Genomic DNA, 16,769 nt, shown 5'->3' on the forward strand with positions numbered 1-16,769 from the left:
CCCGCGAATTTGTGGCATGTCCACCGCCACAAACCGAGCACCGCGGAACACACTCGTGAGGGGCCCGCACCCCCTCCACAAGCGGGGCTTCTTGCCCGCAGAGTCCGCATATGCTCGGCTGCGTGTTGGGACAGGCATCCGCTCTATGGCCGACGGCCCCACACAGGCCGCAGGCTGGGATCGTCCGGTAGTAGTTTTGCACTGTGATGAGCATGTTCTCATAGTGCACAAAACGCGGTTTCTCCCTCCCGGCGAAGGTGACCCGAGCTTTGTTTGAAGCGCCGAATTTCCTCACCTCGACGATGGTGCCTGCTCTCCATTGCACCTGCTGCCGAAGCGATTCAGTGGTGTCCGTGTTGCTGACGGCGATGACGCTGTGGCAGACATCGCCTCCGTCTTGTCGAAGGTATCCGTGGAGCGGATTCGCCCCACTCTCGGTTTGTATGGACAATTCCCCGAGGAGCCGATCTGCCGCCGCAGGGTTCGGGGTGTGGATGACGATGAGGTTTTGTTCACGGGACGGCATAACCGTAACCGACCTTGCCACCTCGGGCCCGAGGTAGGCTGTAAAAGCGGCGCCGTAGCGGTTTTGCGAAAATGCTTGGTGCAGCGACACATGTTCGCGTGGCTTGAGCACGACCACGAAGTCGTCCGGGCCCGGTTTTGGGAAAGGGCGATGCTTCCAGTTAGTAAGGGCCTTGCCTTTGCTTCCTGCAGCGCGCGAGACAGGAGGCTGCGTTTTGTCGGCCGGTGTGCCGGATGTCATGGCGGCCTTGGATTGAACAAGCGAGCGGCACGCGACCGCTTCATTGAGAGATTCGTGCCGAAATTTCGGAACAGCAGAATTTTGGGCTTCCGATGTTGGAACCGTCGTCCAGGCCATGCCGTCGGGATCGTAACCCCTCTGGAATGACGCGGCGGCCGCCATTTTGCCTCAGGAGACCGGTTCAACGCCGCCGGGCGTCGGTGTTCGACGCCGTTAGGCGTAACGCCGTAACGGCGTCTCCCCCGTGATCGGGTGCACTTCGGCCGTAAAATCTTCAAAAGTGGGCCCACCTGGTGAAATTTAGTATCCTCGTGGTCCAGATGCTTTGCTGCGTCGATTGACGTCGGTCTTGTTGGGGTAGAGAGAGTTGAGCCGTGGCTCCAGCCGAAAATCGACGGAGCCGATACGCCACACGTCTAACTCCGTCGCGCGCTCGCAGCGCCCCGCCATATTCTACGAAGCGGTATCGTTTTCATTGTTTTCCATGTGCATCGCTATTACACGACTTATCCACGCAGGCATGGCAGGTAGGATGTTTTTTTTTTTAATTTTGATTCTTGGCTAATAAAGCTATAAAATGGAAGGCCGCATTGTACTAGCAGCATAAATCTGACAAAATACTCTAGGACGCTCCTGCTGCCACCGTTAACGCAAACCATACATGGGGAAATTATGAAGAAATTACAAAGATATTTAATTACCAAAGTTAGCCAGTTTAACTCTCCTGCAGGGGGAACGGAAAAGAGGACTGAAAGATGGGAAATAAGAGAGAATATATTACACTGCACTTACGCTAACAAAATTAGGCGTTAATCATTTACATTCTCAAAAGCGGTTCTGAAAGCTGGTCCATTTCAGGAAGCGCAGAAGCGCAAAACTTTCGGATTTCTTATATGCACTTTACTCTAAAACTTTCTTCATGCGGTAAGTCTTCCGAACACCTTATTTGACAAGTTCTGCGAAGTGGGATATCTTTCAAGTAAAGCTGTCTTTGCCTCTTGCCTCCATTTATGGGGAGTTCATTGCTCATGGCTCGTGTCTTTCTGAACTGCCGGGTGCCGAGTACAGTGTGAGTCAGTGTCACTCACTATATAGCGCAACGCAAGGCAGCCCTGGCCGGCAGGGCATCTACAGTCAGTGAAGTTCACCTAAACGCAAACACGCCTTCGTCGTAATGCCGTCGTCACTTTTGACGCCTTTATTCCTGTTCCTGTCATTTCTACCTGCCGTGGCGGCGTATTGGTGTAGTTGCTTTGGCACTGCACCGTTAAGCCCGAGGCACGCAGCAAGAAAATTTTAGGAGCGTAAACTCAGAAAATGTCACAAGCCCGCGGAGCCACTATCAGGCTGGTGGTACCTGACGGCCGAGAAAGAAATTATCGCCGTTCTGGTTGCCAGGGCAACCGGCCGCGCATGTGTGCGCTCCCGTTCGGCCGCGATCCTGACAAGTTCGGCAGAGGGCACTTACGCGTCCCACCTGCGACTAATCTTAGGATATCAAATTCCGAACAAAGCAACGCTGCACGTATTAGGTTATTGTCGGTGTTAACAGACACCGGCAATAACCGTTGCTATTTGACTCAAAGGCCCCCAAACAGAGAGAGAGAAAAAAAAGGTAAAGACAGGGAGGTTAACCAAAGATTATCTTGGGTTGGCTACCCTGTACCGGGGGAGGGGTAAAAGGATGCGACAGGAGAGAGAGAGAAAAAAAGGTCCCCAAGTACAACGTTACGGCATGCACGCTGAAGCGAACTTCTCTCGTTTGCTTGTCGTCTGCGTTGAGCGGGAGACATGGGCGCCGCCGAAGAGAACGCGCCCAAGCAGCCCGCCGGGCTGCGTGTTTGTATTTGCCCCCAAGCCCATTGCTCGACCGCTGGCGCCACCATGCGCCGCCCACGCGTACCATGTTTGTAGGTGGTTTCTTTCGCCGAGGGCGCTCGAACGCAGTCATATGGTTCGCATGAATGCATGCTTTGGAAGCGCGGTGCCCTTGTACAGGTCTGTGTACATGGAGGCCCAGGCAGTGATGTTTTAAAGAGAGTTAAAAAAATGCAGGTGTCGCCCGGAACGAAAACATTCTTTTTTAAATTATACACGGGAACATTAGCAGTTAAAAAGTTTTTGCAGAGAAAGGAATTGTTTTTAGCGTGGGGATCACGCTGTTTAATTTGCAAGCACCCAGAGACAATCGATCATTTTTTTTTACACTGTTGGGAAGGCGTTTATTTTTGGGATGTCTTTCAGAGAAAAGTACGCAAAGAATTTCTACTTGACCCGTATGGCATTCTGTACTTAAGTTTAGATAACGAGGATGGGGTGCCTTTTGATTTCATTATGCTTATGGGCCTCCAGTGTATTTGGCGGTCCAGAATGGCACGATATTACGTTGATAAGGATGCACGGCCTGCACGAATTTATTTTCGTGAGAGCATGCACTGGTTTTTTTTAAATCAATAGGGCATTAGCGGAACCCCCCGAGTGGCTCTCAAGAGTAGAGCCGCTTGAGGATCTGCGCGAATTCTAATTAGACGCAGCCAGCACGATGGTGGTTGAATACGTCTTCCCCTATTGTATATTGTAATTGTATATTGTACGGTTCCTTTTGTGAAATGTTATGTGTCAAAGCCAGGCAATAAAGGAAAAAAAAGGTTGTATGGCTTAGTGGTTACGACACTTGCTTTGAGACCAGGCGTACGCGGGGTTAGAATCTCGCCTTGGTTAGAAACTTGTAATTTTTTTCTTGGTCTCACGCTCTTCTTTTCTTTCTCTCTGTTTGGCGGGGCGGTCGGTTGAACCCCGGTGCCGCGGTTGAAGCCGCGCTGCCGGGCGCCGACGCGAAACGGCGGTCGCTGGGGTGTTGCTACGCTGCACTCCGCAACACCCCAAATAAACAAAATACTGCTCCAGTCAGGTAGACTCCTCCCTCTCTGATAGTGAGATTAGATTTGGATCATCAAAACAGTGATGCATGTATTTAGGAATACCATCGATCCCTTAACAGCAGCCACAGTAGTCGTGCCTAAAGCCGTCCATAAACGTTCTCGCCGACCCAAAAGCGGCGGTGGCAAGTGGATGAAGGAGCTTTAGTCGTGCCTATTCACCACCAGCCCAGCGTGTTCTGCGTTCCAATGGCGGCGGCTAGAAACATGGTACGCGCGAGCGGCGCGTGGCGGCGCCAGCGGTCGAGCACTGGGCTTAGGCGCAAATAGAAACACGCCGCCGGGCTTCAGTTTTTTTTTGCTGCTGCTGCTGCTGCTGCTGCTGCTGCTGCTGCTGCTGCTGCTGCTGCTGCTGCTGCTGCTGCTGCTGCTGCTGCTGCTGCTGCTGCTTGCATGACGTACCGCAAGGCGCCGCCACTGCATGCGGCCTCGTCAGCGCATGCTAATGTGACGTTATCTGATGGCCCGCGCCCGTGCACGCTGACGGGAGTTTGTACTCCTAAATAATCTTCCTCCGTGGCCCGAGGGTACGGGAATAAATCTCAGCCGCGGCGGTCACATTTTTATGGGGGCGAAATGCAAAACAGCCATGCATTGGGTGCACGGTAATGAAGCCAGCTGGTCAAAATTATTCCGGTGTCCCACCCTACAGCGTGCCTCATAATCATATCCTGGTTATCTCACAATAAACCCCAGAATTCTTTTAGCATTTCTTCGTTACCACCGTTCCATCCCCGGCGCTCTGTCGTCACCCCTGCGTCGTTGTCAACATTCGTGGGGGCGTGTAGAATCTATGTGTTAATCTGCGACAAGTTTACGTTCGGTTTACATTTACATTTTTAGGAGCAAAAGTGTAGAAGTTGGCCATCAGCTTTGTTTTCGAAAATTATAACTAAAAATAGCTGCGTGCCTCGCAAACGCCAATAAAATGCCTGAATAAGTCCATATGCATTCACACAGTGCATGCCATCTGCATAATTTCCTAATTTTGTGGTAAAATAAATATGGGGTTTTACGCGCCAAAATCACGATTGATTATGAAGCACGCAGTAGTGGGGGACTCCGGATTAATTTTCACCACCAGGGGACCTTTAACGTGCCCACAATGCATGGGACACGACGTTCTTGCGTTTTACGCCCATCGAAAGGCGGCATTCGCGGCCGGGATCTGAGCCAACGTCCTCGTGCTTAGCAACGCAATACTATAGCCGCTAAGCCACCACGGCGGGTTTTAGGCTCATTCAAGTGAGAGTCCATCATTAGCCAATATGAGCCGACCTTAGGCTCTTTCCGGCGTGTGAATAGGTCGTCCTCACATAAGTCAGAGGGCACGTCTTTAGGCTAACTCTGATTAAATCCTGGTGGAGCCAAGACAGGCCGAGTGAGGCTCTTGGCGACCTTCAAAAAGGACTTCGTTGGAGAAGGGAAACGCCACGTCACTGCATGTTGGATTCCTTTGTTATATGATGCCTCTGATCAGGCACAGTGAATGCAGTCCACGAGCATTGTATACTGAGGAACCAATCCAGTATTTGAGAAGATACTCGTAGATTGGGGGCCTGCAGATCTTTGTCTGGTCGCTGCCGTTTCAATGCGTCTTATATGGCTACTGGCTTTATAAAAACACACTTCCCCTCGGCGTCTAGATGCAGGTCCTGATAGGGCTTGCAAAACTTTAAATTGACCGCCATCGTCCTGTCAGTTTCCTGCAGCCGCAATTAGCCAAGAAGGCCTCTCGAATTGACCGGTGGAACACCAGAGTCGACTGGCGAGGAGCCTCTCATAGGAAATGCGTATCCGACAAGAACCACGGATGCGAATGATTCACAGCACCCTCCGCATATAGCGGGCGTCCTCTAAGTTTCATGAACAGTATTATCATAAATCTAATGTGGAATGCTTGAAATAAGTGAACCTGTTTGACTCAGCGTCGCCGACGGGTAGACTGAGCATTTCCGGCGTGCAGCTTTTCCTTACCTACCATCCAGCGCAGTCATTTGTACATGGCGCCGCCTTATAGCGAGTATAATTGTGTTGCAAAATATGAGCGTAGCAGCTTTTTCAAATACGTGTTTCCCAGTGTATTTTTTTCATGCGATACAGTTGTCACGCCGGTTTTAACGTAAGATGAAAATGTGAAAAAAATGACGTAATAAACTTATCAAAAACTAGAATTGTTAGGTAACAACAGTTTATATGAATTGGAACTATGAGAACTTACCAATGTAGCATGTGAGAAAAGTAAACAAGAGGATCCTCATCGCTGCCCGATGGTTTCTTGTATCCCTTTCGACAGGAGCAACCTCAGTTTACAGCCTGTTCTGTTAGTACCGCGTGCCATGAGACACTACCCGGGAAAGCTCATGCATTCGTTACTAAACCCTCAAACAATAGAGAACACACGCGCCCATACATTCTCTCAGCAGATTGAACCATGGCAGTTTCTCAAGTTAACGAATAATGCGCTGTCATATTTGATAAAAAGAAAGACACTCATCATTTCTTGCAGACTCTCCCGTCATGTATTTCTGTGCTTGAATAGCATATAGAACTATATTAAGGAAAAGTAGTCCTTCAGCAAGCGTTCAGAAAACAGTGCTGAATAAATGCGACAGGCAGCTACAAATTGTGATATTCCACGTATATAAAGTATAAGATTCCCCCAGGGTAAAAATTTGCAGTGAAAAAATGTAGGATGCTCCGCATTGAATGAGGGGCAGAGGCTGATCAACGTGTCCGGGTGCTTATTGACACGGTCACTTCAACGTGGCGCCTACAAACCAATGACACAAACGCTTGAGGTGTGCTGCGTCCTTTTTTATGTGTCCGCCTCTTTTAGTGCTATAACATATTAACCGCGAATAACAATCTTGTCTAACTGACCACCCTGACTTGAGCATTTGGTGCTGAGCAGGAGGACGTGGCCTTGAAACCAGCAGAAAGAAGCAGAAACGAAACCAACACAGACAATTTTTCTTATTCAGTCCGAGGTTTTATTCAGTCAGAGCTTTTATTCAGTCAGAGCGTTTAACAAAAGCATAGACAAGTAACTTTTGCTTCAAGAAGTGTGATATAATATATTAGTGGGACTTCTTGCATCATTCGGTGAAGCCATGCTATGAGAGCTATCGACTGCTATGCGCTCTTTCTCGGCTTTCTTATTTCTCGGCTTTCCTATGCCGTTCGGACTGCACCAAGCACGCCTGAAATTCAGCCACTTATATTGCTACAACTGCTCTGGCCTTATGTGCTTAGGACAACCAGCACTGTATCTTCTCGTGTTAGCAACAGCGCGGTAACATACGCAGCAAGCAGAAAAAAAAAGTTTTCAGTACCAAGTGTTACGATGCGGCGTCATCAAAGTTTCAGCTCATCTAGACGCACATGCATCGAGCTTGCGACCGGAGTGGCACTGTTGTGCTAGAAAGAAGGTCTGCTATCCCTTCTTGCAACGTGCATGACCATGTACGTAAGTTGGTCGGACGTCTCCCGCTGACGCCAATGCTGATACCGATGCGACTGCTATTATTCAATGTGCCGTTCCATTTTCATGGGCTCTCCCAAAAAAATGTTCTAAGGCTCTCCATAAAAATGTTTGGAGTGACAACAGACCGGCATAAACACGCTATTCACTTTTCCTTACAGCACATTCTAGTGAATGCGAGTAAGAAAAAAATAAAGAAACAACTTATGAACGTTTAGCTACAAAAAGTCTGTATATTTTACGTAGATAAAAGTACAAACCTGCAGAAAAGCAAATCATTCTACAAGTTGTGTACAGACAGTCTCCATTTTTGCAAGGGCCTATGAGATGGTCCAAACATATTTTAATTCAGCACACGAACATTCGTAGCGCCTGCTGGCCAGTGTTTGTTTACTGTAAGCAGGAGCTGCAAATCCGCCCAGGGTCATCGGTGGGACCGCATGCCATCAGTACTGATTGCATCATTGACTAAGTGTAAGGCCGCCCACTGCAGTCTATAATGACGCTCCCGGCATCTGACGCCAGGCGCGTGACGATACACCGGGATGTCGTCACTTATTATGCCAGATTGCCATGCGTGCCCTCACCTGCAGGTGCATTCGTTGCCGGCGCTCGAGGTATGGGCGCCAGCGTGTGCAGCCCGAACAGTTGGAATATAAATGGTGGTGTTTTCCGGCTGATTTTGCAGCAGTAGCGGCATGCCCCGCTGTAAACTAAGAAGCCTGACAATGTTTTCGGTTAGCCGCGCCTCAGAGGAGGAGCAGTTCTTGGCAGCACGGACAGCTGCTGGGCGAAACGCTAAAAACGTATTCCTGTACTGCAGATATCACGAATCTTGCTGGAAAACCACGATCTGATTGTGAGGCACGCCGTATTGGGGGACTCCGGAAATTTGGACCACCTGGGGTTCTTTAACGTGCACCTAAATCTAAGTACACGGGTGTTTTCGAATTTAGCCCCCATCGAAATGCGGCCGCCGTGGCCGGGATTCGATCCCGTGACCTCGTGCTCAGCCGTCCAACACCATAGCCACTGAGCAACCACGGTGGGTGAATGACGTAGTCTAAAGAAGTTACATTTTGTTCTCTTTTGACTACACGATGTATCGAGAATATATCTTACCACCTGTAATTGCTCTGCCAGCACACGCAACAATTCCGCGCTCTACGTGAATTCCCGTTCACTTGCTCATAAGCAAGACATAATAACTGTGTTTCTTTCCGAGTTTACTTTTTCATTAGTGTTCTCTGAAACGCGGAATCAGGAATACAGTGAAATGCTGATCATAGACGGCGACACCCATTTTTTTTATTGCCGGGACGTTGGGCAGGCGCACGAATAGACGGGCGATGCGTCAGCGTTTGGCGCTCTCAAAACACTTGCACTCCTGCAGGATGGAGTCGACCGTATTGCAGTTCTTGCTAATGAGGAGTTTGAATGCATCACCTGCAATCCCTTTTAAATCCTGTACCGCTTTGTCTGACTCCATCCTGTCATCTTCCGCGTTGCGACAAAATGCCTGCACGTCCTGTAATAAGAAAGGTAGGACTCCATAGATGTTTGAGCAGGTGAGGCCAGCGCTTTCTTCGCCACTCTCATGCTACCAATGGCCTTTCCACGCAGATCACGCATCTTTTGCTTGTAAGAATCCCAACTTCCGATTTCAGCTTCATGATTACCGAACCAGAGCTTTGACATTCCTTTTAAGTAAAATATAACATTCTCCAGCATGACCGTATATCGTCCCATCGGTTGTTTTTACTCACACGCTCGTATATGGCCAACCAGTCTTCATTATCGACGTCATCGGTTCCGGAAAACGTGCCCTGATCTCTCTGCTGGACAAGGACAACCGTTGACGCTGCCACCGTTAAGGAAGAGCCCGCCTCTTCTGTCACTGTGGAAAAATCTAAGCCACGACCGTTGCGGCGCTCTGTCTTAACAAGTTCTTACCCTGCATCACCACTAAAATGTTACGTAGACAGAGAGTATAGGCAAAATTATATTTACAAAATGTATACAGAGGAGTCACAGTCAAATGGCAGAATAAAACTAGCCACGAACGTCCTTATTCAGTCGCCATATTTGTCGTCCTGCTGAGCGCCGTCTTCACAATGCGGGAATGGCCCTTACCAATATTCTAAAGAAATCTTGAATTAGGTTCTCTTGAAGTATTTCTTACTGCTGCATAAAACGTACACTTTTTTTTAGGTAAAACATCTTTGTCTTGACAATTTTAGCTATACAAGGTTAGTCTCAAATTCAAATTCCAGGGACACTGGCACAAAAAAAAAACATTTCTGCAGATTGTGGCATCATAGACGAACCCATTAACATGATGGAACACCATGTCAGTCCAATTTTGCTCATACCATGCTCTTTATTATGAACTTCCACACAATGAAGCAATCTACGGCGCAAGTCAGCGTATCCACGTCTATTGTGGCCTTGTGGCGCTTGATCAGGTCTTGTACTGGCAGGTACGGAGCTGGTGTGCTGCAAGTTTGGTGTAATTGAGGGAAAACATTACAAATAATTAAACCAACACCATAGCCACTGAGCAACCACGGTGGGTGAATGACGTAGTCTAAAGAAGTTACATTTTGTTCTCTTTTGACTACACGATGTATCGAGAATATATCTTACCACCTGTAATTGCTCTGCCAGCACACGCAACAATTCCGCGCTCTACGTGAATTCCCGTTCACTTGCTCATAAGCAAGACATAATAACTGTGTTTCTTTCCGAGTTTACTTTTTCATTAGTGTTCTCTGAAACGCGGAATCAGGAATACAGTGAAATGCTGATCATAGACGGCGACACCCATTTTTTTATTGCCGGGACGTTGGGCAGGCGCACGAATAGACGGGCGATGCGTCAGCGTTTGGCGCTCTCAAAACACTTGCACTCCTGCAGGATGGAGTCGACCGTATTGCAGTTCTTGCTAATGAGGAGTTTGAATGCATCACCTGCAATCCCTTTTAAATCCTGTACCGCTTTGTCTGACTCCATCCTGTCATCTTCCGCGTTGCGACAAAATGCCTGCACGTCCTGTAATAAGAAAGGTAGGACTCCATAGATGTTTGAGCAGGTGAGGCCAGCGCTTTCTTCGCCACTCTCATGCTACCAATGGCCTTTCCACGCAGATCACGCATCTTTTGCTTGTAAGAATCCCAACTTCCGATTTCAGCTTCATGATTACCGAACCAGAGCTTTGACATTCCTTTTAAGTAAAATATAACATTCTCCAGCATGACCGTATATCGTCCCATCGGTTGTTTTTACTCACACGCTCGTATATGGCCAACCAGTCTTCATTATCGACGTCATCGGTTCCGGAAAACGTGCCCTGATCTCTCTGCTGGACAAGGACAACCGTTGACGCTGCCACCGTTAAGGAAGAGCCCGCCTCTTCTGTCACTGTGGAAAAATCTAAGCCACGACCGTTGCGGCGCTCTGTCTTAACAAGTTCTTACCCTGCATCACCACTAAAATGTTACGTAGACAGAGAGTATAGGCAAAATTATATTTACAAAATGTATACAGAGGAGTCACAGTCAAATGGCAGAATAAAACTAGCCACGAACGTCCTTATTCAGTCGCCATATTTGTCGTCCTGCTGAGCGCCGTCTTCACAATGCGGGAATGGCCCTTACCAATATTCTAAAGAAATCTTGAATTAGGTTCTCTTGAAGTATTTCTTACTGCTGCATAAAACGTACACTTTTTTTTAGGTAAAACATCTTTGTCTTGACAATTTTAGCTATACAAGGTTAGTCTCAAATTCAAATTCCAGGGACACTGGCACAAAAAAAAAACATTTCTGCAGATTGTGGCATCATAGACGAACCCATTAACATGATGGAACACCATGTCAGTCCAATTTTGCTCATACCATGCTCTTTATTATGAACTTCCACACAATGAAGCAATCTACGGCGCAAGTCAGCGTATCCACGTCTATTGTGGCCTTGTGGCGCTTGATCAGGTCTTGTACTGGCAGGTACGGAGCTGGTGTGCTGCAAGTTTGGTGTAATTGAGGGAAAACATTACAAATAATTAAACCCACGTTAGTTGACTCTGCAGTATCTCTACTATAAAATGTTAGATGAGCACCCATATAAATAAAAATTTTATATGTAACATTTAAATGGGAGTCGACTCTCTATGAAATATATGCGTTTCCTTCTTATGAGCTTGCAACAGGAAAATAAACTCCTCACTCCTAACAATCAGAGCAACTTTCAAAGCTCGTCAAAATTAGCTTACTTTGTCGTCAGCAGCCTAACCATTAAAATGCACTGCAAAAAAATACAGTTGTTGATTTGTCCTGTAATCTAACGTCTTACACGCTAACGTCCTCCACTCTGATGTCCTGTGGTCCGTAAATATTTTTCATAAATATGGCGACCGAGAGCCGCTTGGGCAATATTATGAAAGTTCGTAAAGTAGCAATATATAAAACAGTAATATACAAAATTTAAAAAATAAGAACGTTTAGGCTGTGGATTAGCACTGACCCCAAAAGCACCCGATACGAAACTAGTGCGCCACGTGGGAAGAGGGGAAACTAGTCATTTTTACCATCTCAGCTGTAAAAAGCCGTCAGATACAACGCCCTGTTGGAATCGATGTTATGCGAAGCAGTGTGCGGGGAGCCTACCAAGTTAACGAAACGACCATGAGAGCACCAAGACTTAGGCGGCTCATGACCTACATGACACGCATGTCATGGCTTTGTTGCAGATTCTTGAAAATTGATTTTGTGCAGCGCAGATGAAGCGGACACATAAATAGAAACAGTGAGGCGCAGAACCCTTTGTCCCCTTGTCAAAAACACATGCGGTACATCTGGTAAGTAAACAATGTGTCAGCGCAACAATAGGTACAAGTCTACTGGTCTGTGAATTATCTTACAGAACCAAGGGGGAAATATGACCGACCGCCATCGCCAAGTATAACTATAAAAAGGCGGCAATTGTTTGCTTGCATCTGCGCTCCCTCGTTATTCTCCGAGAACCATGGGAAAGAAATATCAATTATTTGTTATCACCATGGCTAAAGTTTCACTCTAAAAGTATTTTCTTCGTCACTATTGCTTATGCCTAAGCCGGGATACATTGTGCCTAACCTCACGCAGATTAATATGACATACACCGAAACTTGGTACGGTTTGCTGGTGAATGTTCAATTTAAGTCTGTGTTTTAGAACTTCAAAAATAAAAGAACATCACAATTATGCATTTTCGCAGCGGTGTTTTTGGTGTGATGATTGCAACTAGCGGCCAATTGTCCAGAGTGCAGTGGGATGATTGTCTCTTCCATGTCATCGCGGCTCAATAATTACGAGACATCGCAGTAATCTGTCACGCCGGCGTCATTGCTGGCGTACGTGTTATGTACGTTGCCTCCTCCTGAAGTTTGTTTTTTATCTCCCACATGGAGTCCAAGCATATTATGCTTCTTGGATATGATACGGAATGCTTGTTGGATATGATAGATATGGAAGATTATTACCAACATGTGATCTGCTGGAGAAACGCCACATTTATTAATGAATGCGTTTTTTTTCTAGTTAATGTTTAGGCAGCTGGCGATCAGGCAATTTCCATGTTCATGGCTTCTAGCTTTCATATTCAATGAGTCGTCTTTCGTTTTCCAGGCTGCGGATAATTCAACTTACAGGTCAATACTGTACTGCTCGGCCTGTTGTCATTGGTTCTGGCCGTCTAATGTCCACACTATTATAAACACTTTTTTTCAGACACTTTTTCCCTCATCGCAATACATACCATGACAGATATAGAAAAGAGCGTCAGGACAGTGGTTAGCACACACGACTGCCAAATGCTAATAGCCCGAACTTGCTCTACATGCCCTCCGTTCCGCACTCCACCTATGTGCTCCGCTCCACCATGCGGATGGCAGGATGGACGTCTCGACAAATGTTACACGGCTTTTCCATCGGCATACCTACTCGTCTCTCATTGGCTGGTCCGAGGCGGATGTGATGTGACGTCATCGCGGCAAACATTCCGCTTGCTTGAAGTGGAGACGCAAGGCCTAAGCTGCAGCCGCGTCAGACAGTTTATTTTTCTGGTTTTCGTGATTTTTTACAAGAGTTACCTAGCAACCATGGAGGTAAACATTGAAGGCAGGAAGACAGTGTACCGTAATAGATCTCATCAGCGTGCGCGATCACCGACAGTGTTGGGAATCGGGGTAGCGTTCAGGCCGGTGATCCTTCAACCCTAGGGATTAGTACGTCTGGGAATAAGATAGAGAGAAAAAGGTTTTATTCTACATATTTACAGTGGGTTGAAATATGGAAGCCCACTCCATGGGGGAGCACTTTGAATGTCATAGCTCACTACATGTCTGAGCACATATCAGAACACGTCAGGACGCACCCGCCTAACCAAATGTGTCTGCTTATAAAATAGTCGTCTTCCCTAGTTCCCTACACAAGGGAAGCCGATGGCTTTGATGCGGCCGATCAGAGGGGTCGCATTGTCCACAGAACTCCGCCTCTGATATCCAACCTTTGAAGCAAGTACTAGGCAATCAGGAAACAGGGGGTTCACACTCCTTCCACGAAAGTGGTCGACTTGGTTTCGTGCTCTCCGTGACGGTAATTTTGCCAGGGTTGGGAGAGTGACCTTCGTGCTGGCCCCCACTTCCAAGAAGGGTGGCGATTGTGGTCACTTCCAAGTGAGCTTGTTTGTCATCGCGTCACATCCAGTGTCGGGCCGCGTCACCAAGTAGGCGGCCGCTGATGATGGGGGTGGCATCGGGAAAAGCCCCCAAAGGATGCGCACTGCCGATTTGGCGCGCTTGTTTGCCCTTTACCATTGGTGTCGGGCACTGCCGCCGTCTGGGCGACACTGATGGAAAGACCGGCCTCGATGGAAACAACGAAAGAATGCGCCCTGCCGATTTGGGATGCAACAGACTCCTCAGCCGCCAGAATATCCGACCTGACGGTGACCAGCTGGTCGGTGGTCAGTCACGACCTCGGGGTTAGTTCTTGAAATGATGGCCGATGGCACACTCGAGCTTGAGGTCGCAGCATTAACTTCGTTTTGGTCTTCTCCCCGGGAACACACAATAACACACGACCACAGGGCACAGGAAAGAGCCATGCTCGCACCGAGAGTCATCGGGTCTAATACAACAAACCAATGCACCTGCCTTATCTAATAAAAGCATAAAAGCAGCCATCAAATCACTAAACCTTCACTGAAGCCCACGATTTTGAAATTAGAACAGGATTTGAAAACCTTCTCGCAACATCTGATACGGAAGAGTCATTCGATCCCATTAGCAAAGCACCACATGGTGCGTAAGCGCCGGAAATACGTTGAAATCCACCACGTCTCGCTTGACCTAGAAATATGGTCCCAAAATTTCGTGCCGCCAAAGCTAGTTCTCATGTTCCTCTGAGTTCAACAAAACCAGGTTGTCCTGCTGCAGAGAGCAAAAGTAGAATATTTGAAAGTGCCCTAAACTAATGATAATTGAAATATCACAGGAAACACGAACGCCTTCTTCGTACTCTACATCCGCTATGAGCGCACGTACTAGTGCCACTCAGAGCCTCGTGGGCTTCACGGGTGTACTATAAGAATCGCTCTCGCTTTGCGGTCAAAACGCAACTCATACGTGTGGCCTACAGACGAACATTTTCCTTCTCTTGTCTACCAAAGACACGCACTAAGGAAAAAAAATCTTGCATAGATTAAGCGCTGAAAACTACAAGACTTGCGCTTATTCCTAAAGACATTCCACGCTCGCTCTAAGCGACGCTCAAAATGCTGCCGTCTTAAAGATACACACGTGAGACACGATCCAACGCGTTGCTTCTTTGTGTCCACGTATGACACGATTTAAAGGAACGGTACAAACACATTATAAAATTGTGCAGTTAAGCAACGGTGCCTCCAACTAACGCCTGTTACTTTAAAGGAAAAAAATTGCGTGAACCCTTACGAAGAGTGAACTGATTATCAAGCGCGCCACTACAGGCTTCAAACAAATCTCCTGGACTTGACGCTGCAAGCGTAGTTTATACAAAAAAAGACCTATCTCCCTAAAATAAAAACGACACGTCGAAGAAAATTTCAGAAAAAAATACAAGCGCACGTGAACCATCTCTTTTGGAATATCGGTCATCTTCTAAAATAAACAAACAAAAGAAAGTCCGAAATGTGCTTATCGAAACGAACTCTAGTCTCGGATATCTCAAAACCTTTAACCAAACGGTTAACATAAAGATTGGAAACTGAACCTGTAAACCTTGAACACGCGCACCTTATCGAGTGAGGCTAGATTAGCAGGGCTATTTGAGGAATTATCAGGTATTGCCTGGGATATTATTGGCCTTAGTGAGGTTAGAAAATCTGGTGAGGCGTATACAGTGCTGACTAACGGCTACGTCCTCTGCTACAGAGGTCTTCCAGATAAGAGAGAATTCGGGGTAGGATTTCTAGTCCATAAGAACATAGCGGGTAACATTGATGAAATATACAGCATTAATCAGAGCGCAGTAATAGTGGTAATAAAGCTGCATAGGAGGCATAGAATGAAGGTAGTACAAGCCTACGCCCCAACCTCCAGTCACGATGATGAAGAAGTAGAACAGTTTTTGAAGATGTTGAATTAGCAATGACAAAGGTGCAAACTCAGTATACTGTAGTCATGGGCGAATTCAATGCAAACGTGGGGAAAAAGCAGGCTGGTGAGCAAGCAATTCGCAACTACGGCATCGATTCTAGGAACACTAGAGGAGAGATGTTGGTAGAATTCGCGGAAAGGAATAGGCTCTGAATAATGAATACCTTCTTCAGGAAGCGCAGCAACAGGAAGTGGACCTGGAAAAGCCCTAATGGAGAAACAAGGAATGAAATAGATTTCATACTCTCTGCCGATCCAAGCATAGTGCAGGATGTAGAGGTGTTAGGAGGGATAAAGTGCAGTGACCATAGGGTACTGAGGTGTAGAATTTCTCTCAATTTGAAGAGAGAAAGAATAAAATTATACAAGAAGAAACAGGCCTACCTAGACGTAGTAAGAGTAAAAGCAGACGAAATCAGGCTGGTGCTCGCCAACAAATACGCAGCTTTAGAACAGGAAGAGGAAGACAATATAGAGGCAATGAATGAAACCGTAGCTAGGCTGATCTCAGAAGTACCAATTGAAGTGGAAGGTAAGGCACCAAGGCAACCAGTAGGTAAGTTCTCCCAAGTAACAAAGGACCTAATAAAGAAACGGCAAAACATGAAAGTGTCCAACTCGAGAGATCAGATAGAATTCACTGAACTGTCGAAACTGACCAACAAAAAGAAACTAAGAGATATCGGAAATTATAATGTGGAAAAGGTTGAGGAAACTGTAAAATATGGACGCAGCATGAAATCAGAGAGAAGAAAACTTGGCATCGGTCAAGGCACGATGTATGCACTGAAAGATATGCAGGGTAATATCATCACTAATTTCGATGACATAGTAAAGCAGTGGAAGAATTCTATACTGACCTGTACAGTACCCAGACCAGCTAAGCTACTTTCATTCGAAGAAGTGA

The 16,769-nt window shown here is 46.9% G+C and overlaps 1 protein-coding gene across 3 annotated transcripts in view; it reads right to left on the bottom strand.

Moving 5' to 3' along the window:
* Nucleotides 1–16,769, bottom strand: part of LOC119457923 (proline-rich proteoglycan 2-like) — a 65,591-nt gene that overhangs the window by 16,993 nt on the left and 31,829 nt on the right. The window contains exon 1 of one of the 3 annotated variants that reach the window (XM_037719689.2): nt 5,927–6,077. In XM_037719689.2, coding sequence (XP_037575617.1) covers nt 5,927–5,966 — 40 coding nt within the window. In that variant the 5' untranslated portion in view covers nt 5,967–6,077. Of the gene's footprint in view, nt 1–5,926; nt 9,686–11,010; nt 11,209–16,769 lie in introns of those variants that run through there. The other 2 variants (XM_049670546.1, XM_049670545.1) reach the window with 2 other exon arrangements.

This window comes from Dermacentor silvarum, chromosome 7 (assembly GCF_013339745.2).
Source record: "Dermacentor silvarum isolate Dsil-2018 chromosome 7, BIME_Dsil_1.4, whole genome shotgun sequence".
NCBI classification, from domain to species: domain Eukaryota; kingdom Metazoa; phylum Arthropoda; class Arachnida; order Ixodida; family Ixodidae; genus Dermacentor; species Dermacentor silvarum.